At 33.3% G+C, this 27,907-nt stretch overlaps 3 protein-coding genes and 1 long non-coding RNA gene across 12 annotated transcripts; 1 reads left to right on the forward strand and 3 right to left on the reverse strand.

The window, feature by feature from the left end:
• Positions 1 to 59: 59 nt before the first annotated feature.
• Oseg6 (intraflagellar transport protein Oseg6) lies at positions 60 to 5,485 on the reverse strand. 2 transcript variants are annotated; one of them, XR_016199700.1, is made up of 11 exons: positions 5,350 to 5,485; positions 5,088 to 5,245; positions 4,758 to 5,026; positions 4,225 to 4,687; positions 3,513 to 4,072; positions 2,384 to 3,438; positions 2,106 to 2,163; positions 1,119 to 2,051; positions 798 to 879; positions 347 to 731; positions 60 to 289 (listed from the first exon to the last, which is right to left on the reverse strand). XR_016199700.1 is itself a non-coding variant. In XM_015926690.3 (11 exons), the coding sequence occupies exons 1-11, from the start codon at positions 5,353 to 5,355 to the stop codon at positions 187 to 189; spliced, it is 4,197 nt and encodes a 1,398-aa protein (XP_015782176.2). In that variant the 5' UTR covers positions 5,356 to 5,473; the 3' UTR covers positions 60 to 186. The 2 variants fall into 2 exon arrangements, 1 of the variants encoding a protein (XP_015782176.2); XM_015926690.3 differs by having other exon boundaries at positions 994 to 2,051; positions 5,350 to 5,473.
• Positions 5,486 to 6,021: 536 nt separating this feature from the next.
• Positions 6,022 to 8,755, reverse strand: Idi (Isopentenyl-diphosphate delta isomerase). Of its 4 annotated transcripts, none has more exons than XM_015926376.3 (3): positions 7,847 to 8,755; positions 6,408 to 7,035; positions 6,022 to 6,315 (listed from the first exon to the last, which is right to left on the reverse strand). In XM_015926376.3, exons 2-3 carry the CDS (start codon positions 7,033 to 7,035, stop codon positions 6,179 to 6,181), a joined length of 765 nt encoding a protein of 254 aa, XP_015781862.1. In that variant the 5' UTR covers positions 7,847 to 8,755; the 3' UTR covers positions 6,022 to 6,178. The 4 variants fall into 4 exon arrangements, with proteins under 4 accessions (XP_015781862.1, XP_015781861.1, XP_015781863.1 ...); XM_015926375.2 differs by lacking the exon at positions 7,847 to 8,755 and adding an exon at positions 7,630 to 7,749; XM_015926377.3 differs by lacking the exon at positions 7,847 to 8,755 and adding an exon at positions 7,565 to 7,749.
• Positions 8,756 to 10,509: 1,754 nt separating this feature from the next.
• Positions 10,510 to 27,897, reverse strand: LOC107359803 (uncharacterized). Of its 5 annotated transcripts, none has more exons than XM_015926371.3 (5): positions 26,874 to 27,897; positions 22,442 to 25,748; positions 21,773 to 21,953; positions 20,963 to 21,136; positions 10,510 to 11,354 (listed from the first exon to the last, which is right to left on the reverse strand). In XM_015926371.3, the coding sequence occupies exons 1-5, from the start codon at positions 27,127 to 27,129 to the stop codon at positions 11,241 to 11,243; spliced, it is 4,032 nt and encodes a 1,343-aa protein (XP_015781857.2). In that variant the 5' UTR covers positions 27,130 to 27,897; the 3' UTR covers positions 10,510 to 11,240. The 5 variants fall into 5 exon arrangements, with proteins under 5 accessions (XP_015781857.2, XP_089125109.1, XP_089125112.1 ...); XM_089268983.1 differs by having other exon boundaries at positions 22,442 to 25,745; positions 26,874 to 27,620; XM_089268986.1 differs by lacking the exon at positions 26,874 to 27,897 and adding an exon at positions 25,946 to 26,097.
• LOC107359807 (uncharacterized) lies at positions 16,566 to 18,760 on the forward strand. The gene is made up of 3 exons (XR_001568162.3): positions 16,566 to 16,968; positions 17,100 to 17,676; positions 17,895 to 18,760. It is a non-coding gene; the product is annotated as an uncharacterized LOC107359807 (long non-coding RNA).
• Positions 27,898 to 27,907: the final 10 nt, after the last annotated feature.

Here is a 27,907-nt window from a genome sequence, read left to right on the forward strand (position 1 = left end):
AAAACTAATTAAATAGATTCTTACATCTGATGTCAAATATCATATGAAAACACTAGAAATAAAATTTCTGTAAAGCTATGCCTTTTTAATATTGTTACTTGAATTGTACAATTTACATGAGATTTTAGTCAATTCATGACTTTACAAATGCTTTTCCAAAAGATTGAAGCAAATTGTTTCAACGATTCACTCTTGATTCAGCAATTTGTTGATATCTTCTATACTTTCCAGCTCATTTATTTCAATATTGGATCCACACATTGGACAAACTGGATTTTTATCTAGATATCTGTAAGAAAATAATCAGATTTATCAATTTGTTCTGTTAAATTTGGGATTCAATTACTTTTTGAAATAGGACTTGATTGCTGGAAATGTGCATGATGGGCAAACAGTTAGATCTCCTTTAATGATGTGATGACCAGTAGCAATACAAAAGGGTATGTTGTTGCGACAATCGAAACATATGAGTTCAGTTTCTAGAAGTTTAACATTGCAATATGGACAGTCGGTTTGTTTACCAGTTACTAAATCTCCAATATCATCAGCTTCTCGTCGAGTTGATGCTGATTTACGAACCAGCGTTTCAATTTTTCGTTTAACCTCCTTTGGCTTAATCAATTCACGATATTCTGGCTTCATAAGCATACTTGCATACTGTAACGCTTGTTTTTTAAATCCAATCTTTTGACATTCAATGACTGTTATTGTCAATATTGCTACAATATCTCCTAAATGTGACAGTCAAAGAGCATTATTAGTTAACTAAAATCTCATTGTATTGATTGTAAACTTACGAGTAGAAAATTTGCTTATATTATTTGCCACTCTAATCAAAAGTTGAGCACTTCGCAGGTCATCTCCTATTTTAATCCAAGCCTGAAACATTAAAGAATGAAACAAAAATTAATTTAATCTCTTAATACGTTCAAAGCCAAGTTTGTAATTGATTAGGTAAGGTTAACATGCTTAATGGTTAATATGTTTACTAACCTTTGCTAAAAGATAACTGTGAATAAGCATTAAGCTTGAATCCATTTCCATAGGAATTTTTATTTTCTGTTTTCTCAGCTCTTGACACATTCCAAACAAAAGATCGTGAGCATTTCGATAGTTACCAGCTGATTGTTCTTCCTTGGCAATTACAACAGCAGTTCGAGCTGCTTCTTTAAACTGTCCTAAAGACATGTAAAGCCGAAACAAGTATTTAAAATCTTTAGGTTCCCCATCAGGTTCACCCATTAGATAATTAATAAGATCCCTAATTGCTTGATCATCTCGATTGATTGAAACAAAGTCAATTGCAGTCTTTATCACTTCACCAACATCACCAGTAATGGTCGCAGATTGTAATAACAGTTTAACTCCTTTACGACAATTACCTGACAGGCAATAGAACTTTCCTGACATCAATGGATTCTTTGTCTGTTCATAATAAATTGCTAAGCTTTTAAAATCCTCCGTTAACTTTGGATCGATCGCGTTTCCGGAAAAACCATTGTCTCTTGATTTTTGCTGTTCCGTTAAATCTAGCAAGAAATTGGCAAAAATGTCAACATTTCCAGTTGAAGTAGCCAATTGGAAAGCCTCGTCGTTGCACTTGGACAGGATAAGAAATTCAATTGCTGATTCAATGTCGTTAATTTTTTGAAAAAATCTAGCAATCATTTTAGCTCCTTCCAGATTTCCAGATTCCTTGACCAAACGAACAGCTTCACCTGGGTTATTGAGCTTATCTAAAAGTAGACGAACACTTTCAATGGTCTTTCCTGAAGCTAAATAAGCTTTGACAGCTTCTTTATAGTCGCCTTCAGATTCTTTCAGTCGTCCATATTGGCTTAAAATATCGGCATTTGTAATTGAAAATTTATCAATCAGCTGACCAACTTTTCTTGTATTCCGAACAGAGAGGTAAAGCTTGGACGCTTTTTCTGCGTCGTGACCCTGTTCATAGAGCAATGCAGCATCTGAATATAATTTCAAAGATTCCAGTATTGCACCACATTCAATCTGCAATTCATGATCATCTTTTAATTCCAAGGCAGCTTCAACTGAAATGAAAAAAAGATTAGAAAAGAGCAAAGCAAGCTGCGAAAAAGACTAACCTCCTTTTTTAATATTTCCACATTTAAGAGACGATCGAGCGATTCCAGCCTTGCAAATCTAATGTAAAGTAAAATAAACATGAATTAAGTTACATTATTCAGGAAAAAATCAAATTTGGTGATTAATTTTGAACAAGAATTGCTGGTCAGAAAAAGGCGGTTAAATTGATTAAATTTACGCAACAAACACATGTTAAATAGTCACATGACCTTTTCTTAAATATCCCGCTAAATATCAATGCAGCTGTCTTTGATTTCAATTAATTAATCAAACTTACTTGATTGTGTTTATTTGTATTTAAATCATCGTTTTCTTCCTCTATTAGTGCTTTATCATAATGTTCAAGTGCAGATTGATAATCACCTTGGAACTCTAATTGTGATGCATATTCTCGTGAAATGATTGGCACTGAATCAGGAGCTAGTCTGTTTGCTAAAGCCAATGCTGAATCCCAATCTTGAAGGTTTTGCCTCATCTCCAAAGCTTCTCTTGGTTTCGAAGAGGCAAGGAAAAATTTTTGTGCCACATCAAATTGATTTAAAAATAGTGACACAAAGCCGGCAATCAAGTTCCGTTCTTCGACATAGTTTAGTTTCTCTAGTGAATGCACCATTCCAGAATCACCAATGGTTCGATATATTCGTCTAGCCAAATCAATGTTTAAATCTTTAAGAGCTTGTTGACCAAACGTTTTCCATAAAGTGGTATCATTCAGTGAATTGCATATGTTCCATGCGTCAGAGTAACGCCGAAGTTTTAACGTGGTTGACAATATATCAATCTCTTTGACGGAACCCTTAACATCTTTCATTGAACTTACCCAATTGTAGCTTGTGAGGATAAAATTTGAGGTTTTACCACTCTCAGTTTGACAGAGGATAACTCCGTTATGAAGAAGCAACGGATATTGGCCTACTGGAAATTTCATCCTCTCAATGTATTCAATGAACTGTCCTTCCAAGGAATCGCAAACGTAAGCGTAAACCCATAGGTTACGTTCATCAGTTAGACTAAATACGTGTTTACTTGGATGATATGATTCCCAAAGAATTGATCTTATTGAGGTTGGAAAATCTTCTGGTTGTTCAAGAATGAATGCTTCATCAGTTACTGCATTATAAACATAAACTCGGCTCCTTGAATCAACCAAAATTAATCTTAATCCAGTGATGTCTGGGGAAATTAGATTTATACCGATTTGATGGCGATAAACATTAACCATGGACCAATCTTCGAGGGAGAAAAACTCAACAAAACCAGATTCCGTTGAATAGATTAAAAAATCGTTTGTTAATGATATTGAACTTATTTTGCCAGCGTCAGGAGTTGAACCTGAAATTTTGCAAAAAAAACGTTCGATTACTAGTCCTGAATAGGTGATTATTTGACTTCAACAATTTACTTACCATCATTAAATATTTTGGCTTCTCGTTGATCATAACTTGCTCCTGCGGCTGTTTCGCTTTCAATCAAGTGAAGATGAAGTTTACCATTTGTGAATAATGCAGCAGCATAATCACCATTAAGGACGATTGATTTGACTATTGATGAATATTCCTTCTCTTTCAAAAGCAAATTAGAGTCTGAACCGGTTAGACCATAAAACCAAGCTCGATTGTTAATAGAAACTACAACATGAAATGGCCCAACAGCAATTAAAGTTGGTTCTATGTCGATCCTAAAGGTTATTGTTGACTCTTCATCATAGCCATTATCATCATCATTGTCATTCAATACATTGACGACTGTTACTTCAAGTAAAGAAGACAAATAAGCAGCTCGAGATCCAAAAGTTGAACCAAGAATTGTTAATTTCGTTAAATATACATGAACAGCCCCAGAAGATGTTGTCATTGCAAGCAACTGTCCATCATCAGTCCATTCTAACCATTCCACTGATTTTTCGTCTTCCACAATCAATACTGATTTTGTATCATCCAGCTGATTGAGGTCAAAAAATTTTACCCTGAAAATTCAAGGAGTAAAGATGCATTTAGTTAAAAGCAGGTAACTTTAGAATATAAAACTGATTTGGTAATTTGAAACTAATATAACCTGATTAATGTCTTTCAACCAGCTAATATCAATCTTAATCATAATTATCTTTGCATCACTTACACATTTTCACTGAAAGTGGCAACTTTTTTGGTCTTTGTACAAAGAGCAATTCCTGTAAGGAAATCCTGATGAGCTCGGACTGTTGATATTTCTTGTCCCATTTCAGACGGATGGGTTGAAACCATAACCAGAAGACCGGAGGAAAAGCCAATAACAATGTAACCCTCGCCGAACCATTGATATGATTTGATTGATCCATATTTATCTTGAAAACTCATCACATAAGGATTTTCCATGTCAGTCAATCGTAAAAGAAAAAGATTCTTTTTGTTTAATATAAGGCTAACGCAATTGTTACCAGTTGATGGATGGAGTGAATCTCGCGGCTGGATTGTGGCAAAAGTCAAGAAAGAAGGTTCACCTTTCAATTGAAACTGGAATAAAGTGTCGCCTTCAGAATTGCTAATTGTTAGCATATGGTCGTCTCCAGTCAATGCTAAAAGATTCGTGTCACTCCAGTCACCTGATTGGAAATATAAATTATTTGATTCAATCTGATCGGTCAACTCATGGATTTAACTTGCTATACTAACCTGTTGTTATGCGTTTTGCGTGTTTACCAAGAACTGGTACTTTCCTTGAGCTTGAATGATTGTAAATTAGTACATTTCCTTTACTGGTTCCAACTGCTAGTAAATGATCTTTTTTTGACCAAACTAGCATTGTTAAAACATCTCGAACTCCAGTATCAACTCTAGACATTTTATGTAAACTGGAATCCCAAAGAAATATTAACGGTGATTTGTCACTAATTGCTCCTAATATATTTCCTTCAACATCCCATGAAAGACCGGTGCACTGACTGAAATAAGAATCATTTGCTGATGAATTTACGCGATAAAGAAAATTGATGTAAAATTTACCCTGGAAGGTTAATTGTATCTACTTTATCACCGTGTCGATCATGAATGATAACAGTGTTATCATAGCCCATTGTAACCAGATGACTGGCTTTGGTTGGCTGCCAAATGATGAATACTGGACCTGATCCATGTGTCCTTTCTGGTATTGTGAATACTCTCTATTATATAAATACAAATTATTATATTTCAAATAAAATCTCTATTTCGATCTGTATTACAAACCATTAAGAGAAAGATTAAACACATGGAATGACTAACTTACCTTCATCGTTGATTGTTATTTATTAAAATATTTAGTTAAAATTATGTTTATACATTTTCATTTTTGTATTTTGCTAAAAATTCAATTTTCAATGAATACATTGTAATTTCAGTTTTAAGAGCTCAGTATTTCATAGGTACGATTTCAAGAGATCGGCTTGATTCACTTGGACAATTGAATGATGAAAAGCTCAATCCATTCAAGTAACTGATTTAACTTATAACATTATTTATTTTATTTATTCACTTCACTATTTAAACATAACACTAATAACCAAAAAATTGATGTAAATTTGAATTGTTGAGTTTCGAAGTTTTGTTTTTTATGCTTTGCTAGGCAACCATCGATCATTTATTCAATACAAATTGAATAAATTGATTATATGATGCTTGTAAAAGCTATAGTCTCTTTCAATCCCCAGTAGAGACTGGATCCACCAGATGATTAAAAATACAACTGAGCTAATTGTAATCAACCAATTTTGAGTATTGAACAGAATTAAAGTGAATAATTTTTTGTCTTTAAGATTAGAGCCATAAGTTGTGATTCATAACTAGAGCCCATTCATTTAACTCATGTTGCTTGTCGAACGGGTTTTTCGTTTTTTTTCAATCTTGGCTTTTTAAATTTAGATAAGAGTTCCGAGACATGTAACTATAATTTGAAACTAGATTGTTTTTTGGTAAATTTTAATATAATCAACAAGTAGCTTTTTATCAAACGGATAAACAAAACATTGACCTTTTCATGGGGAAAAAGGTAATAACAATAGTTTATATGTGACATACAATGTAATGAAATTTGTAGTTGTACTAAAAAACAAATAAAATCAGACAAATTTATGAATTGTTTTGTGATCCTTAAATTTTTCCAAATTATTCAAATTATCCCAATAGTTGTACAAGAAACGGTCGTGTATTAGCTGGAACCAAGGTGAGATTGGCCATCCTTCTTTCTTTTTTTCCTCTAAAAAGATTAGATGATAAAACCAGACATTAGATGCTGCATATACAGATATCAATACATTGTAAAGAAATGAGTTTTAATTTATCACTTACCGAGAAAAGGGCGTAAGTCATCTTTACCAAGAAAAACTGCATGTCGAACTTCATTTGGATTAGGTTTCAATTCGACATCTTTGTGGACAATTAAAATGTAATCAAGCTCATGTTCACCCCAAAGACCACTGGAAGGTGATTTGTAAAGTATCCGAGTAATGTATTTAATGTCTTCGAGAGTAATAGTGTTAGGCTCTATTCCAAGTTCTTGAAACAATTTTCGTTGAGCTGCACGCCTAACACCAAGACCATCTTTTTCCTCTTTTTCTAGCGGAGTAAATAACGGATGGCTGCAACAAGCATTGGTATAATAATTTGGAAATGTCACTTTGCTGGAAGCTCTTTGGGTCAGCAGGAATTCGCCTTTTTTATTAAACAATAAGACACTGAAAGCTCTGTGAAGCAGTCCCTTATCGATATTATCCATTAAATGACAATCTCTTTTAGTTCTTGATCCAATGGCCATATCATCTTCGTTAACAGTGATACAAATTTCATTCATTAAGGCTTCCTCTTGATCAGTTGCGATCGGCTGAGAAGCGATTGAAGTAATTGGTTTCATCTCTACTGGAAAAGACATTTTCCTGATTCCCAAAAGTAAGCGTTTTAAATGATGAGTCTTGAGCATCTAAAAGAGAAATAAAAAATGAACATTATTAAGCACAAAATATTGAAAAGATTCAAATACAAAGGAAGCAAACCAAAGAATAAACGAAAGATCAAGTCAATAAATACCCAATGTAAGAAATCAATAAATCAGTCTAAGTAGGTTTCAATGTTCACTTGTCGCTATTATTGATAATTTTGACACAGTTTAATTCAGTAATTATCGTTGAACAAAAAGAGTTGCAAACCCAACAATCAAGTTATAATTGGTACACAATCTGCTTGATGTTCACTTAAGTATTAAGTGACTCTTGAGTAACAATTTGTCCATCTTTAAATAAACCGTTTTCAAAATCATTTCAGGAAAAAGTAAACTGCCACCAAGTGAAACTCACAAAGATTAACCTTGAGTATTCTTATTTCACGATATAGATGATCGTAAAAGCAATATTGATTGATTTCTTCCATTTTAAAATTCATCGTAAAGTAATATATTTTTTCTTTGGTTCAAGTGTTATGCCGAGATATCAGTTAAGATGTAAACAAGAGACATTTAACAATTTGTGTAACTTTTCCTCAATAAAATTGATTTATATCTGAACGTCAATTTACGTACTAGAGTAAGTAGGAAGAGATTTAAGCACTAAAATAATCACAGAATTAAAATTAATTGACTAGAATTGATTAACTCTTAAAGAGGAACGAGGATGAACCAAAATTACACCAGAAAACGAGAGGTAAACAGATGAGAGCAACATAAAAATAAGTCACGAGATGGAGTTGATTCTAAATGTACAAATTCCCAGTCTTTCAACAATTATGGTTTAACTTACCTTGATTAATTTAATTGTGGCCAAATCAACAACAATCCGAGTTAATTGAAAGTAAGAATTTGAACTAGTAAACCAAAGAGATCACTCCAACATAATCAAAGGTAAGATGCGCGTTGTGGTTGTTGACTGTTTGTCAGATGTAAAAAAATAGAGGAAGATTATGTTGATTGTTTTGGTGGATACTTGATGATAACTCGATGATGAAAATGATGATGATTTGGATGATGTTAATATTGGTCGATAGTCAGGGAAAAAACGGGAGACTGGAAAGATGATTAAGATCATTGACCATTAGTTAACCGGTCTTATATTTTTAAAAAAAGCATTTATCAAAAAATGAAGATAGCTCAAGATGAAGCGGGAAGAAGACTGGTTCAGCTGATTTAACCTGAGGCTTTAATCATTGAGTTTTACTTGGAACAAGAATTTAAAGATTGTTGAAGATGATGATCACTATCAATAACCAGTAACATGAATTGAGTCTAAAAATGGACTAGTACAACAGTTTAGCGTTAAAAGACAGCTAATCAATTGTTTTAACCTCTCTAGTCACAGGGAATAAAAGCATTTCCCATTCATCATTAAAATTTTACTCTTTCTTTCTTATATGCAATTTAACATGAATTTGGCCTTTCAAATAATAGCTTATAAATAGTTCAATTGACCAAAGATTCATTTCAATAAATAATGGCAATGACAACCTTCAATATCATTCAAAGTCGTGTATTTTTTGATATCAGGTATATTGGAGGATTAATAGATATTTCATTTCAACCATCGCACTTGAATCTTGACTAACATCACGCTTTTGTCATAATTTTGAAAAATAATATTGAAATTACTATGTTATTGATTTGGATTTATCAAAGTCAATTAAGATGAAATGTTGCTGACACTCAATTATACATTAATTGTATACATTGCTATTATTTTTAGCCTTAGCAATGATGAAGAAGGTTTGACAGAAGGAAAATCCTTCTATTTCATATCTTACTTCCTCCAATCCATGATATTCATTAAACCATTCAACTGAATCTAATAAAAAATGTTGAAAAGTCTAAAAAAGTTTCATGTTATTTTATTAACCAGTAAATTGAAACTGGTTCTGGTTTTCGGTTTGCTTGTAACAGTGATAATCAACTGTAAGCTTGCAGTTACAATTTGCTTTACAACATTTTTCATTTTAGCGCTAATCTTGAGCTTCATCAATAGATGAAAAATTAGCGATTTATCTTGCTTTTGTCAACACATTACAGTACAATTAAAAGGTTGGTTTCAATTCGAGAATTTGCCATCAAAATTAATTGGATTCGCTTAAATAGTTGCCAGATGAACAATACAAATCATCAAGTGAAAGAGCAGTTGAAAGGTTGATTGTTCCGATTGATAAAAACAGCAAAATGAGCAAACCAATTCAATGGATCAAGATTTAGTTTCCACTTATGGTGCCATATCTCATCACCAAGGTTATTAGTTTAATTAGATAACTGTGAACAATTTATAAATAGGTTATAGTAGATGGCTGGTAAAGATTAGAATAATCAATGAAATGAAGAAAAGTAAAACATCTTGTTTCAAGTGTAAGTGTCTTGTCTTTCAGACGGTTGAGTGTTCCATTAGTTTAAATATGATCCACAATTTATTTGAATATGCAAATCCATGATAAATTCAGGAAGATGATTGAAATATTCCTTAATGACATTAGACCATCACGAAGAGTTGAATAATTTAAAATGAAATGCATCCCATCATGAACTCTCATCAGTGGATGATGTAACTTAATTGTAGGTTACACTGAGCAATCTGAACGAAAATTCCAGTTTTTTATCATAAACCAACCATATGAAGGAAAATTAAAGTAGCAGGTAAAAAACTGTTGAAAGAGAACATTGATTTCGATCGCAACTCATCCTTGATCTTGAATTATTGAATAAATCAGCCAAATCATATTGAATAAAGTCTCCATTTTGATTGACTAGAGACAAGACTTTCTGTGTAACAATAACTCTTGTATCCAATGTCAATGACCAATGAAACCATCGCCTGTAAATTTGATATTGACTTGAATTCAGGTTGAATTTATTCCTTGCAAATTGACTTGACACCAAATTAAGCTGGTAAATTTGTGATTCAAATTTAAACGCCATTAAATTCAAATTGATGACTGTTATGTTACAATCAAAAACTGTAATTTCGTCCTTTATGGCTCTAATAGACGTTCAAGTTCCTGGCATTTTCATTGTCAAACCAAACTGGACTTGATGGTTGGTAAATATTACCAGGCCACATTGGAAGGATCATGGAAGAGCGTCTTAATTTGGATCCACTTTTCTTGATTAACTTGGATTGATCCTCAGCCTTTGATTCCTTCTTGTTTTGATTGTTGCTGTTGCCAATTTTGATCTATTTAGAGACTTACAGTACAATACCCGGTTAAAGCAATTTTTTTTTCTAAGTCTCCATCTAGTGATAATGACTTTCAGAAACTGACAGTGCTTAAGATTTAGGTAATGAAAGGATTATATAAAATTTGTCAATTTGTAAAAAATCATAGATGGCGACTGTGAAAATTGCTTTAAACGGAACACAAAAAAATTGCTTTAACCGGGTATTGTACTGTATTTATCTTTGAATGTAAATGAAAATATCAAAAAGTATTAATCAATATGAGGAAATTAGTTGCGTTTTATTTATAGTCTTTTTGTGTATCAAAATTATTATTCAACATTATTTTTTGCTGCTTGACCATAATACTAATTTGTAAATAAAAACTTTGAAACAAAATTACATATTTCTTTCCTCTAATTGTTCATCATTTGTTCAGCGTTTGATCTATTTTTGTAGCTAAATCACAATTGAGTTGACCAAATAATGCATCAAGAAGAGGAAAGTGAAGTGTCACTTCAATCATTTTTGTTCGTTTGTTTCATTTGTTTCATTGTCAATGATACAAAAATCAGTAGGAAATAATAAATTAAAAAATTACCTCCATTTGAATTAAGGTAATACAAATATTTATAAATAAAATTTATCAATTTTAAATATCTAAGAGAGGGTAAAACAAATGAAACAAATAGTCAAACGAACAGCAAAGATGAAAGACAAAAATTACGGACAGTTAATTAGCTTTTTTTCTCGAAAATCATTGATCACAATTAAATGATTATCAGAAAATGGACAGCAATTTGTAATAAATGTTAACAAATTTTTGCCAATGTGTGAGCAAATGAAAAAAACTACAAAATCTTGGATTTCCGTGTCCATTTGTATTCTTGATTTAAGATGTGTCTTGTCTTGCAGTCATTGTAACAGTTACAATTAAATCCAAGATTGGTATATTTATACCAATAATACATAATTAATCAATCTTGCAATACTATTAATCTAATGTCCGTTAATTGTAAGGAGAGTATTTAGTCCGTGGAGGAATGATCACATGTGATGGAGAGTAAATTGTTTCCCGGGTTGAAAATTCAGTTTCATTGTACACACTTCCAGCTCCATATCCCTGCAAATTAAGAAAAAAGAAAACAATTAATTAAAAATGTAATGAGATATTAAACAGTTGATTCGGTAAAATTAACAATCAATGAAAATAGCTGGAGTAATATTGATTACAGACATAAACAAAAGGTTGTTCAATAGTTGATAGTTAGCATGATGTGTTATTAGATTAGGCACTAATTTTGTCACTTTAAACACACAATTAGCAGGCATTTAAATTTCGCTTCACTAACAATTAGGCGTATAATTGAACGTGTTTCAGTCGATTGATCAAGATGATTTTTTACTCTTATTCAGCTGTTAATTATGTCGATTTTTTAATGAACAAAAGCAGCTTAGAAATGAAGAAAAGCTAATTCAAGTTTCAACAAAAGCACCAAGATTTGAGGAAATGTTAAACCATTAATTTAAATCTGACTGGCTTTGGTCAAGCACTTGCAAGGGTTGGGTAGACGCAAACAATGAAGATTGTATTTCTTTGTCAAGAACTTGATCAACATTGATGATGAAGGTGATGATAATGTATGAGATGATGGATTAATATGAAATTAATCTGATCACATTTTTGTTTCTCATCCATTAAAGGCAAACAAAAAACACAACAACAGCAACAATTACCTTGTCTAATAGACATGACATTGCAATGTTAGAACCAATTGACAACAAAATGAAATTACAGTGATAATAATAGCAATAGGTTAATAACAATGTAACTCTGATGAACCAATGAATAGGGAAAGAAGCGTGAAAAAATGCATTTCAAGTTTAAATCTTCTTCTTTTTCTTCTTTCATCATCTTACATCATCTTATTTCATTTCAATAATAATAGTAATAATACTTTATGGACAATGGGAGTGATTGGGAGGGACGCCGATTCACATTCAGATGAAACCAATGAAAAGGGAGGATAACCTTGATATGGACAATAGTGATTAACAATATTATGTTTTTTTTGCCTTCCATCAACAAGGAATCTTGATTCATGTTTTCTCATCAAGGAATGATTGCTTCAAAGGTAAGGTGATAAGGTACTAAAATGAAGGTAAGAAAAAAGGTAAAAATTGGATGGTGATGATGATGAAGCTGACGATGAAAGAGAAAGATGAAAAGCTGAATAAGTTGGCCTTTTGTTCTTCAAGGTTGTGTATCGGTGAGTTGGTCTATCAAACAAGCTATGTTGGAGGTCTTCAGATATAACGAAATGATGAAGGTAACAAGACAAGTTGGTGAAACAGGCAAAGACAGGTAAAGAGAGGAAGCTGATCAAAATCCAAAGCTACTGTCAATATATTCATGAAATGATGAGTTGAGATGATGAGCCTTTCACTTCTTCCCAATCTTGTATTTCCAATTTATCCAACTGTGATCCGCTCTTTTTGTCAAGTCAAATGTCCATTGGATAAGTCATCTTGAAAGTCGCCTCCAAACTGGATAAAATGGTTCAATAAATTGCATTATTTGAAAGCTTTAGCCATTATTAATGGTTCCTAATAATAAATTAACTTGCAACTTGGGTGTTACAAGTTAATTGATCGGTTAATTGAAGGTAAAATAATGGAAACTTGATTAAAGTGTAAGTGTGAATGTGGATGGTGAGAGAGATGGAAGAAAGTTGGGTCATTGAGAGGTTTTCCGAGCAATCAGCATTCCAAGAGCAGCTTTTCAAGATTCCAGTATTTTTATAATTGTCGTCTCACAATGTTGGGTAAAGATGAAGAATCAAAAGTATCTTAATTATTTCCTCTTTAAAGGACAATAGCCGAATCGGCCCATAATTCAGATTTTTTTGTACCATATATCAATCGGAAGCTTATGACGAGTAGAGTATACCTCCCTAAAAATCAGGTCGAAAATCGAATCCCCTGGGGAGTTATTCATCAACTCCCTTGGGACCCCATGAGGACCATATCAGACCCAATTTTTTAGATAGAACTTTTTATGCTGAATTCAATGATGCTAAGTAGGATGCTCTAAACCTGCGATATTTTGAGAAAACACACTTTGAAACTTTTTTTCTATGGGAAAATACATTCAAAGCCATGGCGTTTCTTTCTGACCCTCTGAGGATCAAATCAAACCTAGTACATATTGTTCACCACCCTCGAAACTATCATGAAACCCACAAAAAATATTCCTAAACCTGCGATATTTTATTTGCCATTCACATTTGTATTTTTGTCTATGGGAAAATACATTCAAAGCCATGGCGTTTCTTTCTGACCCTCTGAGGATCAAATCAAACCTAGTACATATTGTTCACCACCCTCGAAACTATCATGAAACCCACAAAAAATATTCCTAAACCTGCGATATTTTATTTGCCATTCACATGCCATGGCGTTATATATAAAAGTATAAATACAAATGTGTTTTCCCATAGACAAAAATACAAATGTGAATGGCAAATAAAATATCGCAGGTTTAGGAATATTTTTTGTGGGTTTCATGATAGTTTCGAGGGTGGTGAACAATATGTACTAGGTTTGATTTGATCCTCAGAGGGTCAGAAAGAAACGCCATGGCTTTGAATGTATTTTCCCATAGACAAAAATACAAATGTGAATGGCAAATAAAATATCGCAGGTTTAGGAATATTTTTTGTGGGTTTCATGATAGTTTCGAGGGTGGTGAACAATATGTACTAGGTTTGATTTGATCCTCAGAGGGTCAGAAAGAAACGCCATGGCTTTGAATGTATTTTCCCATAGACAAAAATACAAATGTGAATGGCAAATAAAATATCGCAGGTTTAGGAATATTTTTTGTGGGTTTCATGATAGTTTCGAGGGTGGTGAACAATATGTACTAGGTTTGATTTGATCCTCAGAGGGTCAGAAAGAAACGCCATGGCTTTGAATGTATTTTCCCATAGACAAAAATACAAATGTGAATGGCAAATAAAATATCGCAGGTTTAGGAATATTTTTTGTGGGTTTCATGATAGTTTCGAGGGTGGTGAACAATATGTACTAGGTTTGATTTGATCCTCAGAGGGTCAGAAAGAAACGCCATGGCTTTGAATGTATTTTCCCATAGACAAAAATACAAATGTGAATGGCAAATAAAATATCGCAGGTTTAGGAATATTTTTTGTGGGTTTCATGATAGTTTCGAGGGTGGTGAACAATATGTACTAGGTTTGATTTGATCCTCAGAGGGTCAGAAAGAAACGCCATGGCTTTGAATGTATTTTCCCATAGACAAAAATACAAATGTGAATGGCAAATAAAATATCGCAGGTTTAGGAATATTTTTTGTGGGTTTCATGATAGTTTCGAGGGTGGTGAACAATATGTACTAGGTTTGATTTGATCCTCAGAGGGTCAGAAAGAAACGCCATGGCTTTGAATGTATTTTCCCATAGACAAAAATACAAATGTGAATGGCAAATAAAATATCGCAGGTTTAGGAATATTTTTTGTGGGTTTCATGATAGTTTCGAGGGTGGTGAACAATATGTACTAGGTTTGATTTGATCCTCAGAGGGTCAGAAAGAAACGCCATGGCTTTGAATGTATTTTCCCATAGACAAAAATACAAATGTGAATGGCAAATAAAATATCGCAGGTTTAGGAATATTTTTTGTGGGTTTCATGATAGTTTCGAGGGTGGTGAACAATATGTACTAGGTTTGATTTGATCCTCAGAGGGTCAGAAAGAAACGCCATGGCTTTGAATGTATTTTCCCATAGACAAAAATACAAATGTGAATGGCAAATAAAATATCGCAGGTTTAGGAATATTTTTTGTGGGTTTCATGATAGTTTCGAGGGTGGTGAACAATATGTACTAGGTTTGATTTGATCCTCAGAGGGTCAGAAAGAAACGCCATGGCTTTGAATGTATTTTCCCATAGAAAAAAAGTTTCAAAGTGTGTTTTCTCAAAATATCGCAGGTTTAGAGCATCCTACTTAGCATCATTGAATTCAGCATAAAAAGTTCTATCTAAAAAATTGGGTCTGATATGGTCCTCATGGGGTCCCAAGGGAGTTGATGAATAACTCCCCAGGGGATTCGATTTTCGACCTGATTTTTAGGGAGGTATACTCTACTCGTCATAAGCTTTCGATTGATATATGGTTCGAAATCATATGAATCATGGGCCGAAAATCCAACATTTTGGCTATCCTCCTTTATCAATCCTTCAATTGTCTGTTTGCTTTTCGGGTTAAATTGCAGCAATAATTATCAGGCTTTTTCCAATGTATTGTAATTGTATTGTAATTTTTGAGAAAATTATTTTCCATTTGAAAGTTTCAACCAACCATTAACAGGACCAACTGTTGACTGGACAAGAAACTTGGTAACCTGATCTTTGCACCAGATTAACATCGTCAGCTCCATATACAAACATATGGTCATTAGCATGAACAAGAAAGGACAAGACAGGACAAGCATATAACCAGAATAATCATCAAAAACCGTGGGAGTTCAAGTTTGCATCTTGACCGAACATCAAATTAGCTTTTTTGCATCAAATTAACACCATATTTACAACAATTACAAATTCATTTTCTGAAATTTCAACTCAACTAACCTGCACCATCATCTATAAAAGGGTTAAATTAGTTTTCAATACATGATTATTATCTGATTTGAACTGGGTGTTTAAAGGTTGTATCAAAATTTGAACCAGCTCATTGAATTAGTACAACATTTCGTATGAAAAGGTTTTTAGCACAATTAGTAAAAAAGTCAATTGTTAATCAAGGTACACAAAAAGCGCAATAAAATTATGAACATAATCTTTAAATTTGTTCAATTGAATATCCTTTTCTCTTTCTCTTTCAACTTGTCAATTGAACACTCAATTGATGCTACTAGTACTTGTGTGTTATTAGAGTTATCCTGTGAATAATGGAATCCATTATGGAAATGAAATATTATTTGCTGAGGTTGAGGTGAAGTTGGATGAAAAAAATGAGCTGGTTTAGGTTAACAATAGATAACAGTTAAATGTTTCTTGGTGGTTGGGTTGAAAATTTGAAGAAACATTGTAAACTTAACTTTACTTTTTTAGGCTAAAGTGTAAGTAAAACACAGAATCCGGAAACAGGTTTGAGTTTAGAGTTAATTTGATCAAATTGTACACAATTAATTGAAGATTCAAGCTAAGAGGTCATCGGGATGGTAGTGAATACAAGAGAAACAGTGACTGGTAAAAATAAGAATGAAAACAAATGTTCACCATCAAGCAGAGAGAGAAGAGGGTGAAGCATAATGGACTACATAATGCTTCACCGTTGCAAGTCAGTTTCATTAAGCTAGCTTTAGAGAATCGGATTTACGGTCATTTTTACAAGTTTAATGTAAATTCAAATTGTACAATAATTTTGTAACTTTGTTGACCGGAACGCAAAAAAGTCATTAAACAAGATAAGGCAAGAAAACAAAACAAAGCCAAAAATGTAAAACAAAAGACCGTTTTTAAGCTATCAAAAGATATGCAAAAATAGTAGACGCAATTACCAATATATCGACAATCGATTATACATTTAGCTTTTTTTCCTTTTGATTTCTTGTTTTATGTTAATGTTTTTTTGATAATAATTCAGTCATTTAATCATGCAATGTGAAGCCTTAATTTTCAACTTTAAAACCAATTAATTCAACTGAGGTTAGTATCACACCATGTTTTAATGATGAAATTGATCAACTATTTTCAGCGTAATTGCTTTAAGAATTATAGTTAAATATTTAGCTTTTTCATGCTTTTTATTTCTTTTGCTTCTTCCACCGTGATTCTAGATCATCATTTTCCAGACGCTACTTTAAGATGTCTTCAGACCACGGAATGACAATCAATCAAATTGGTTATGGACTATAAATCGAGATTAAACTCATGATGTTGATAATACAGGAAATTGATAGATGACAACAATCTGTTACCTATTAAGACAATTGGTTGACATTTACCAAACATTTTTACACTTTACCGGTTGATTTCCGGTCAACTGCAAGAGTACAGTAGCTTCCTGATATCAGTTCTGGTGCAATTTATCTAAAATTAACAACATCTTGTGATTAGTCAAAGGAGAAAACTTGTTCTGGTGTAAAAAATTTTTCGTCTATCCTCTAAAATGTATCCACTTGACTCGCTTTTTTTTGCATTGTAATGTGTTGCAAAAATTTGCCCCAACTACCTACAGAAGTAATACATAGAGGAGAAGTTGATGATCAAAAAAGGTAACGAATTGAGAGTAAGAAAAAGGTAGATCTGATCCATTGGATAAACCGGTTTATCAAAGCTGATCAGGTTGAAAGGCAGGTTGAAATATTTTGTAAGACTAGATGAACAGCCAGAGTAAGGTGCCTATTGCAGAAGGTAAGATTATGTATCAAATTTGAAGATATTAAGTACGTTGAACTTTGAAATGGTTGATAGGCTTTCATTAAAACGCCAATGATATTGCAAGTCAATCGTTTCTTCATCAAAATAAGCTATAAATCAATTTGATATTTTACCATCTATGTTAACTTATTCATGAAATACCCATGATACTAATTAACTCTTCATTCTTGTTATTTTTCCCACTGATCTAGCAAAATGATGTTCCTTTGGTTGAAATGAATCAATTTTTGGTCAAAGCCAGGAAAAAAAATCTAGACACATTGACATGGCCTCGGAATAATCAGGCAATTTCAGCAGCTATTTGGTTATTGTTTTACATTTTTGGCATCCACTGCATAAATCATCAGCTAACTCAAACATCATAATCAAGTACTCAATATTCAACAGGTGTTGCCGTTGTAAAGCTTTAGAGGATCATTTCTGTTAATCACTGGTCAGTCTGGACCATTTCATCATTCAATGTTAACATGGATGGTAACTTTACATGCTGATTCTCATTGTATTGCGTATTGTAGGGAAAAAATGAGCATTCCAAAGCCAAGGAAGAAGGAGAAACCAGAATAAATAGTGAGAAAAAAAACAAGACTCACAGTGTTTAGAGTTACCTGCCTGTCTTCCCTGTAAACAGGAAGAGAAAAAAGGAAAAAGAAAAGAACAGAAGAAGAGGCTAGAAAAAGAAAGAGGGAAAAAATGAAGAAACCTGATGATTGTTGCGAAGCAAGGAAAGTAAGAAAAGTATAAAGGTGAGTGAGACAGGAAATCATCATGAGCCAGAATAATCTGTAAACCGCATATTCTCAGGCTAAATTTAATGATCCTTATCGACATTTGACTGAAACTTTGTTTGATATTCTGAGCTTATCATTCATCAAGAAAAAAATACAGCTCTTGATAATTATCTCCTTTGCCATTCATCATCATTACCATCTCATTTTTTCATCCTAGTCAACTTTTACCCTTAAATTTTTGCCCATAATAATATACTTATTGTTTTTTCAACTCTTCAACCAATTCTCTTAAACATTAGATTAAAGCAACTCTTTATTATAAATTATCATCGATCCATGGAAGCTCTATTTTTTACCTTATTCACCTTCCAATGAAACCGCAAGTGAAAATGATAATAGCGTTATCCATAATAATCAAACTAGAAACTGTATTACATTTATCATTAGTTGAAACTTGAACTTGATTATTGCTCTCAAAATTTTTATTGTTTGCCGTTATGACCAAGTTTTGATGACAAATCTGAAAATATTTTTCTCTCATTTCCAGACGATTATCATTCTGATCTGATATCACAGAATGCATGTGTAAACATATCAGTCTGAATATTATGAAGATTACAATCGATAATAGTTGAAATGAGTTAATTTACGTTAACCTTGTTTACAGGCTGATTGGCTGTGAACGTGAAATAGATCATCTCATGAACTGTTGATAGGTAAGTAATACATGAATATGAAAAGAATGGGAAAACTTCAACTTTCTCTACTCATCATAACCAAAAATTTTGGATAAAAAGTAACAATTATAAACACAATAAATAGTGATAATTGGGTTGAAAGCATTTTCATGAAACACATAAATCATTATGAAAAAATCAAGTACAAATGATGAATATTTGGTTGATCAAACAAAAACAATTAAGTGAAATCAAATAAGTGTTACCATCTATTTAATCAAGTAGTGAACTAAATGTTTTATAATAAGACTTTCAACAATTAAAATAACAGCAAACGATCACTGTAATCAATTGGTTGGAAAAATTGTTCAACAAACCTTCAACAAATAAGTTAACGGTAAAATTTACATTTAAAAGATCTTTTGATTGTTTAAAACAGTATAACATAATAGCTTTAACCACCATACAGTTAATTGTGGACCAGCAAGGAAATGAACTGCAACTAAAAACAACAAAAAAGCTCAAAATTTTCAAAGTTAAGGTCAATGTTAATGAAAAAATTAAGAATACACTTTGAAAATCATGAAAACTAACCTCAAAATGACCAAGTCAAAGAGGACAACACTATTCAATATGAACAATAAGATTGAAAGAAATATTTTGACAACAGAAATGACTTTTTTTCACTTTTTCACGGTTATTTGATCAAAACTAATCAGTCAAATATTGGATATAAAAAATTCAATGTTAGAAAGAGTAAAAACAAAATGATTTTCAGGAAGAGTTCAATTTTTCAATTCATGGGCAAGAAAAAAAACATGGAAGGAAAAACAGAAAAGGAAATTGATTCAACTGCTTCAAGACTCAATCATTTGATCATCATTATCTTCATCTTTATCACAATGATTAAACATTGTTCACCGATTTGAGTTGACTTTTTTTCTGGTTCCGGCAATTGGCTAGAAGTAATGTGAAAAGTCAGATATGACTTTGAATAACTGTTTCTTTAGTCTGATATCAATGATTGAAATTGTACAGATCAAGACACAAAACAATCAACTAACGGTTGATGAAATAAAAAAGTTGAAAAGTCAATTTAAAACGATTTTCATTACGATTTCAAGTGTGATTTAAGATTATCACTATAGAGATTATTAGATAAATTCTTGACCTTTTTGTGGCGATAAATTGTTGTATTAGTTAATTTGTTTCAAAGAGTCAACTTGATTAACAGGTAAATCGGTCTACTTGTTCATCAAGTTCAATGGCAATTCTAGAAATAGTTGATCTCATCCTTTTTTAGCTGTTTTATCAATTTAAACAATTTGACCATTTGATTGAAACATTGATTCAGTTAGATGATTTAGGATTGCAATGTCACTGATCAAAGGTATTGATAGTATTTATTAATTAATTTTAAGGTTAAAATTGTTACTAATGCATTTTTAGTCCAATCCAAGTGCAAACTCAAACAATTGATTGAAACAATCAATGAACCAATAATCACATTTTTAGAGTGATTTAGCGGCTACAGAACTGATATTGACCTTAATTACGGAATTCCAATTAATTTCAAGTGAAAAAATTGATGAAGAATTGTGAATTGTAATCTAATTGTAGTTTTTCCAATCCTTTTGTTAAAATCCAATGTTTGCTTGCCATGACAATTCAACTGACAATTATCAATCAATCTTTATGGCTTGTGTTTGGTAGACTAACTTTCAAAAAATCAAGTTATTGTGTATCATTGAATGTACTTTATGAGTGACATCTGAACCAGATTTAGTTCACATTGAGTTTAAATTAATGTTACCATTGATTGTTCAATTTAGGCCTTTTCTCATATTGACTCACCATTGTAGAGTAAGGTCCTGGAGCTAAAGAAGCACGCGATTTTGATCTGATTGGCCTGGGATAATGGCGAGAATCAACTGGACAAGTATCATCATTAATCAATGCTTCAGGTGTTTGAGCTCGTCCAGGCGTTGCATAAACATGTTGACTAGTTGCCATTAATTGCTCAGGATTCTGTCAGTAATCAGAGAGAAGAAAGTTAATTTACAAAATCATTAAGCAACTGATTAATAGTAGAGTAAGAAAGATCATTGGAAAAAAAATCACTGGAAAAGTGTCAACCATTTAGGATTTACTCATGTAAAGGTTGTATGAAAGGTTAATGGGAAAAGGATGGATTAACATGAATCATGTAAATGGTGATTCTTGCCACTTTCACTGACTGTCTCGGTAATCACAAATGGTTAATGACAATAATAATCAAATGGTGAGAGAAAGTGAAATGATATATAAAAGGAGTAAAAGTTTACATACAAATCAAGTAACTTACTAACAATAATTGAATGTGATCAAAAGCGTGTAAAGAAAACAATAATATAATCATTAGAGTATCAAACTGTGTGAATTGTGATTAAGATCATTGATCTAGTGTTTACATTAATACAATCAAATGGAATCAAATTGACCAAGATTCAACCATATTATAATATGGTTTAGTTGATGGACAATTTGGTAACAAAAAAGGAAGCACTCAAGTATTGTTAAGGGTTGATTAATGAAACCATCTACATATTTGCATATGCAGTTGCATTTGACGAGTTAATCAGGTAATCAGGATAAAGGAAACTTGAATGAGCTCACAACACTTACAACATAATAATTATAATTAGGATTGACAGGAAGAGTTTGAGTCATTGTAGCCCAACGAGCTCGATCATCTAAGTTGCATCGGTAATTAGCAGCGGCTTGAGTTTTATTTACATAGCTGAAGGTTTGTCCACTCCCTGAAGACATGGCTTCCATCTTTTGTTGCTCTCGTTTCCATCTTTGACTGAATAATTTGAAACAAGGAAGAAGGTAAAGATTAATCAATTACTTGATAAAATACAACATGGCAATAACAATTGCGAGTATTTTTACGCAAAAAATAACACCAACATGTCCAACAATAACAATCATCATCCATATTCATGGTTAACATTTGTTTTCCTTTTGATTAAACCCTCATCAGTATTAACATTCATCTTTGTTGAACAATAAAATCTCATGAATTGTTTATGAATATCTTTTTTCTGTATTCAATAGATTTACCAATAATATCAATTCCATCATTTAACGTTAATTTGCTTCAGCTAAAAATGGTAACAGTTGAAATTGAAATAATATTTGAGTTGCCAATTTTATGGCTTGATATTGACTTTGAATAATAAATTTTTTAACAATTGGTAATTCATTGTAACAGATGTAAATTGATTTTATGATTGTAATTGCTTTTGTTTAAGGTCAGGCAAAAACAAAAGATTAAATTTTTATACTTACTTCCACATGTATAGACATAAGAAGGTGATGATAATGATTACCAAAGCTGCAACTGAACCTCCAAGAGCAACACCAAGAACTTCACCATCGATATCACAACGTGAACCAATGAAATTACCTCGACATCTGCACTCTTTTTCCCCATTGATTACCACACAATCACCTCGATTTGAACAATAGGCTGGTGAACAGGTAGCACAATGTCGACCTGATTTAACTGGATCAGCTGAAAATTTATCTTCATAACCAGGTTTACAGGTACAGCGGTAGCTACCAAATTCATTGGTACAAACAGCAAACTTTGAACAATCGTTAAGCTCACTGTTGGCACATTCATTGATGTCATCAACTTTAGGAATTGCATGTAAAGAAGCATCTACATATAACTGGGAATCTCCAAGACGATTATTATTGGTAGCAATAACTCGAACCAATTCTTGTTGAACAATCTTTTTAATGGTAGCTGATCTGGTTACATTGGTACGGTCAAGTTCAACTGTTGCATTGGCAACTGTTTTACCTCCCATCGAATAAAATTTATTAACTCGAACACCTTTGAATACTTTACCCAAACGGGAAGTAGTGAACAGCGAATTGAGCGCTTGAAGAGCTTCATATTCCAAATATTGAAATTCTTCTGTATCTGGATCCATTAATTTACGGTTAAAGACTACTTTTGATTCACCCAGTTTATCCAATCTCAGGAAGACCCCCAATGAGGCAACTGGAGTACACATTCCTCGAGCCGTGGTTCGACCATAACCTGGTTTACATTGGCACGATGAGATGCCTACTTCCGTTTTACAGTGTTCATTTAAATTAGCACCGCAGGTAGAATCATCACCCACTATGCATGTATCAATGCGCACTAGAGGTGTGTTTGGACGAGGTCTGAAGGGAGGTCGACGAACAACAGAGGATGATGATGACCCTGATCGTGATCCAGTACCTGAAATGGTACTAGGATTACCTGGAAGGCCAGCAACAGGAACTTGAGATTGTGGTGAGGGAGGTAAAGGTTTACCACCGGCACCACCTACTGGTCCAGGAGGATTATCAACATTGATGGTTACTCCGGAACCAACTTGCAATGTGGGACCAGCGGGTTTTGGTGGTCCTGGTCTTATCTTGAAGTAAGTTGGTTTCCCATCAATAAATACTGATCCCTGACCTGGTTCTGTGAGAACATCGGGGGTTCCTCCACTTCCGCCTCCACCATTTCCTCCAATATTTGGGCGAACCTCATCTACATCAACTGGAATTACAATTGGCCGTCCAAGTAAAGCAGTTGAACTTGAAGTTTTACTCACTGATGTAGGTATTAATGGTCTAGGTAGTTCCTTGGTGGTTACTGGTATACGATTATATGGATTGGCAGCAGGTTTTCCTGATGGTGGATAACCAAGATGGTGGGTTGGTTTGTGAGGAGATGATCCTCGATTGGCTGCGGCATTGTCTTTGTTTGCTGGTCTACCATAGACAATGTCTGGTTCAGGATCACTGGTTACTGGGCGAGATGGAAACAAAAGACGGGTTGAATTGGTTGATGATCTTCCTAGTTCAGCTGTTTTTGTGACTTCAGAAGAGTGTGCAGACGATGATGATGGGGATATTGTCAAGTCGATAGTTTTATCTTCTGATGCAGAAGACGATAAATCAGAGTTTGTTGTTTCTAAAGATGAGCTTTCTATTGGCCTTGATGATGTTGATGAAGATGATTCTAATTGGTTAGTACTGATTGTAGGAACAATAATAGATGATTCAATTGGTCGAGTGGGAACAATTTTGGGTACTTCTTGAACACGGGCTGAATTTGGACCAATCTTGTGTTTTACTGTTATATCAAACACTGAAGGTTCTTCAGGTTTTGTGATAATGGGAGGAGGCTCATCAGACCAAGTAACTTTGGATGATGAAACACTCGGTTGAACAAAAAAGGGTAACCATGCAGTCACAGGTCCACTAGGAACTAAGGCACTGTTAAATATATTTGAACCAACTGATGATCCAAGTGAGGGTGTTTCACTAATACTACTAGAACTGACGCTTGAAGATGATGATCCTTTTGACGATTCACTTGTATCCCAAACATTTAACGGTTTAATCGATGCTTCTAGGGTTGCAGTTCGATTAATTGAATGTAAACCTTCGTTTAGCTCAAAATTATTTTGATTTCTGTTAGCATCAGCCAATGGTTTAATAGCTGTAGCTGTCACAGTATTCACTGTTGATGTTATAGAAACTGATTGAGATGATTCTAACGTGATCACAGGTGGTTGAGGTACACGATTTGTTGACTCAAAATTTTCGCCTTGATTTAACATTGATGGTCCCTTGAATCGTTGATTTTGATGATGATGGAATGGATGATGTTGATTTTGCTTATTACCTTCAGGTACAGATCCAATGGCATTAAGATCACTGCCTTCACTAATGACTTGTTTTCGAGTGTTGTAATTTATCTCATTGGGTTTAGCTTCAGTTTCCTCTGGTTCTCTGTTGGGTCGACCAGAAGGAATATGTTCAGGTGGTCTTGGGTTTTGTTGAGGTACTGGGTGAGGTTGAGATTGAGGTTGATTAAAATTGGTCGGGATAGGAATAGGTAGACCTGCCTGTTGACCAGGTCCAATAATCATATTTGGAGGGAAAGGTGATCCATTTGGACCATTAATGAAGGCAACCTTAGGAGGACCACGATTATTAATTCGTGAAGGATTATTTGCTGATCCCAACTGGCCTTGATTAGACCCTGATTGTGAAGGAGGAGGTGGTGGCGGTGGTGGAGGAGGAGGATGAGGTGGATACGGCATCAACATTGGACGACCAGGAGGTCCCCCATGGTTTTGTAACCCAGGCCTTGGTGTTATTGGTGGACGGCTGAGTTTCACATTTCCTCCAATCAATTGAATTATACTTCCAATTATGTCATCAACAGAAGGGTTACCATTTACCTTTCGTTTGTGTGTCTCATCACGACGAGAAGCTACCTCGGTAATGGTTTCATTAAACTCAGCTGGTTTTGCACGTGTTTGTGGTGGACTCTCAACCAAAGGTTTAGTTGTCGATGTTGTCTCATTGTTAGTTGATTTAGATGGAACCACTATTGGTGAATTGGTCACTGACGGTAAACTGGATGAAGATGCTGTGGATAGGAGACTTGATGAGTAGGTTGATGAAGCTAATGGGTAAGTTAATGATGAAGATGGCGTTAGCTGTGAGGCAGTCTTCTTGTCTTCAACCTTACGGCTGTTTGATGATCCTTCGGAAGGGTTATTAATCTCATGAAGACCACTCGACTCGGCAGCTTCTAACAGTCAATTAATTTTTTACGATTATTAGTTTGTTGATGGTAGTTATGATAACCAGAGAGAAAGAGAGAGCCAAACGATCAAATTAAGAGTTAAAAAGCAGAAGAAAAAAAAACAAAAATTAACATCAAAAAATTACATTTTCATACCAACAGAGCTTTACATTATCATGTTAATTCAATGGTAATTTAAATACCGTTGACTCTTCATTTTCATTGCATGTTTATCATCAATGATCTTTACAATTAAATTGTTGACCATTTCCGTGATTAAAAAAACATATTACATATACAGAAGACTTAATAACAGTTGATGTGTCTTATCATGTTGCTGCTCCATAAGGTAACTGTTTCCTTGCGGACTAAACGAAAGTTAATTATTTCAAATGCAAACATCAGAAGCTTACTAAACCTAAGATGGCAATTAGCTGATTGTTTAAGTTAACATAAAGGAAATCCTAAGAAAATTAATGAATAAGATTGTTGCATTGTCTTTGATTTTCATCAGTAAATCTTTACAATTCACAATTGGCTTTAATTTCTTGGGTGGAGATGATGATTAAGTATAATAGCTGATTGAACAAAGGTTTTAATTCTGAAAATGAAAGTTAAATTATCTCAGCAATTGATAAACCTAAAGCAAAGGACAATATTGAAACAATGTTAAAACAAAAACATTTGTAAATGAAAAGATTTTGGAAAGACCCAAAAATTTGATTCAAACTACAATAATTAAATAAATTGTCAGCGGAAAATGTTCAATATAAATTTAAGTGTAAATCATTAGACCATCAATTGTATATTAATCCCAAATAACCATTACAACCAGTCTATGAGAGTAGTTTGTGAACAGGTAAATAACGCCGAGTAAAATAATGGCAAGTCAAATCAATAGTTTATTTTTTGGCAATCTGTTGATCAGTGAACCATTAATTTAATTGTCAACCCATTGGTGTTAACTATTACAATTGACTTTCACATTTTCCCTGTTTTTTTAGTTCTTGGGATCTTTTCATCAACTCTTTCATTGAATAGGTTAATGGTCTTTAGATATTCTTGAGACTTTTAAAGGCTGTTTCAAGCTAACCCAAAACTCTGATAAAATCTGGTTAAAAGGATACTAACCTGTAATTGGTTTGGAGTCTAGTGATTCTAATGAACTAAGGCCATCTTCCGTTGTTGTAACATCGATGTCCTCTCGACGGTCAATTTTAAGGGTTGTTAAGTCACTAGGAATGTTTATATTGGAAGAAGAGGAAATATTTTCTTTGGTAGACCAACATAACGTTGGAAATAAGGTTGTCACTGTTAACAAGGTTAACAACAAACAAGGAAATATACAAGGTTGATTGTGTTGATTGTGATAGTGATTAAGAATCATAATAGACTCTTTAACCGCATATTTTAAATTAAATTAAATTTAGGTACACAAGGTGTTGGAAAATAGTTAGTGATTGAAGATAGCCTTAAAGCCTATCCAATGGTACACAGCCGGTGAGAAGCTTAATCTTAACCAAAGAAGAGGTGAAATAGTGAAGCAAAAATTAAAATTTCAAGCACATTAATCCATTGAAGGTGTAACAATTAACTAACGATGACAATTTATATCTAAATAAATTAATAATCACAATAAATAATCACAGAGGTAAAGGTAAATGTACAAACTTAAACAAGAAGCAATTTGGGTAAACCAAAAATGATCAACCGATGATGGGAACACTATTTTTGTTCAATCAAATCAACATTTCACATGATTTATTATTAAATTATAATGGTTGCAGGGTCAACAAGGAACAGGTTGAAGCACAATTTAAGATGTTGATTAATGTGAAATTGAAAAAAATGAGTAAAACCAATGAAGTTTGGTTGGTAAACAAAAGTGAATAAAAGGTAAACAAAAGGCAAATGTGTATTGATGTATCTTCACTAGCGTCAAATAAACAACACTGATTCAGATGATGATGAAGGTAATGGTGAATACTGAAAGAGTGAGATGGATGAAGGAGAGAAGGAGAAGTGATGATATAAAGATGAGAAGAAAGAGAAAGATAGAGAAAAGAGAGAAAAGAGAGAAAAGATGAAATGTTGTTGGGTAAGATGTTAAAGGAAACTAAGAAGCGGTTCCTTGAGAGCGAAAGCATGCAACATCTTACCTTGAA

Source organism: Tetranychus urticae, chromosome 3, assembly GCF_039701765.1.
Source record: "Tetranychus urticae isolate SD_2017Ah chromosome 3, NJAU_TeUrti_SD_1.0, whole genome shotgun sequence".
Lineage (NCBI taxonomy): Eukaryota > Metazoa > Arthropoda > Arachnida > Trombidiformes > Tetranychidae > Tetranychus > Tetranychus urticae.

Bases quoted from the DNA above. Each gene is read 5' to 3' on its own strand.
- LOC107359803 (XM_015926371.3), bottom strand. From the start codon at position 27,129: ATGATTCTTAATCACTATCACAATCAACACAATCAACCTTGTATATTT. The intron at 25,749-26,873 runs GTTAGTATCCTT...ATTGACTGTTAG, and splicing joins AGACTCCAAACCAATTACAG to AAGCTGCCGAGTCGAGTGGT. The intron at 21,137-21,772 runs GTAAGTGTTGTG...GATTACTGACAG, and splicing joins CTAATTATAATTATTATGTT to AATCCTGAGCAATTAATGGC.
- Oseg6 (XM_015926690.3), bottom strand. The intron at 5,027-5,087 runs GTAAATTTTACA...TTCTTATTTCAG, and splicing joins GATACAATTAACCTTCCAGG to TCAGTGCACCGGTCTTTCAT. The intron at 732-797 runs GTAAGTTTACAA...TGTCACATTTAG, and splicing joins TATAAGCAAATTTTCTACTC to GAGATATTGTAGCAATATTG.
- Idi (XM_015926376.3), bottom strand. From the start codon at position 7,035: ATGCTCAAGACTCATCATTTAAAACGCTTACTTTTGGGAATCAGGAAA. The intron at 6,316-6,407 runs GTAAGTGATAAA...TAATCTTTTTAG, and splicing joins TGACTTACGCCCTTTTCTCG to AGGAAAAAAAGAAAGAAGGA.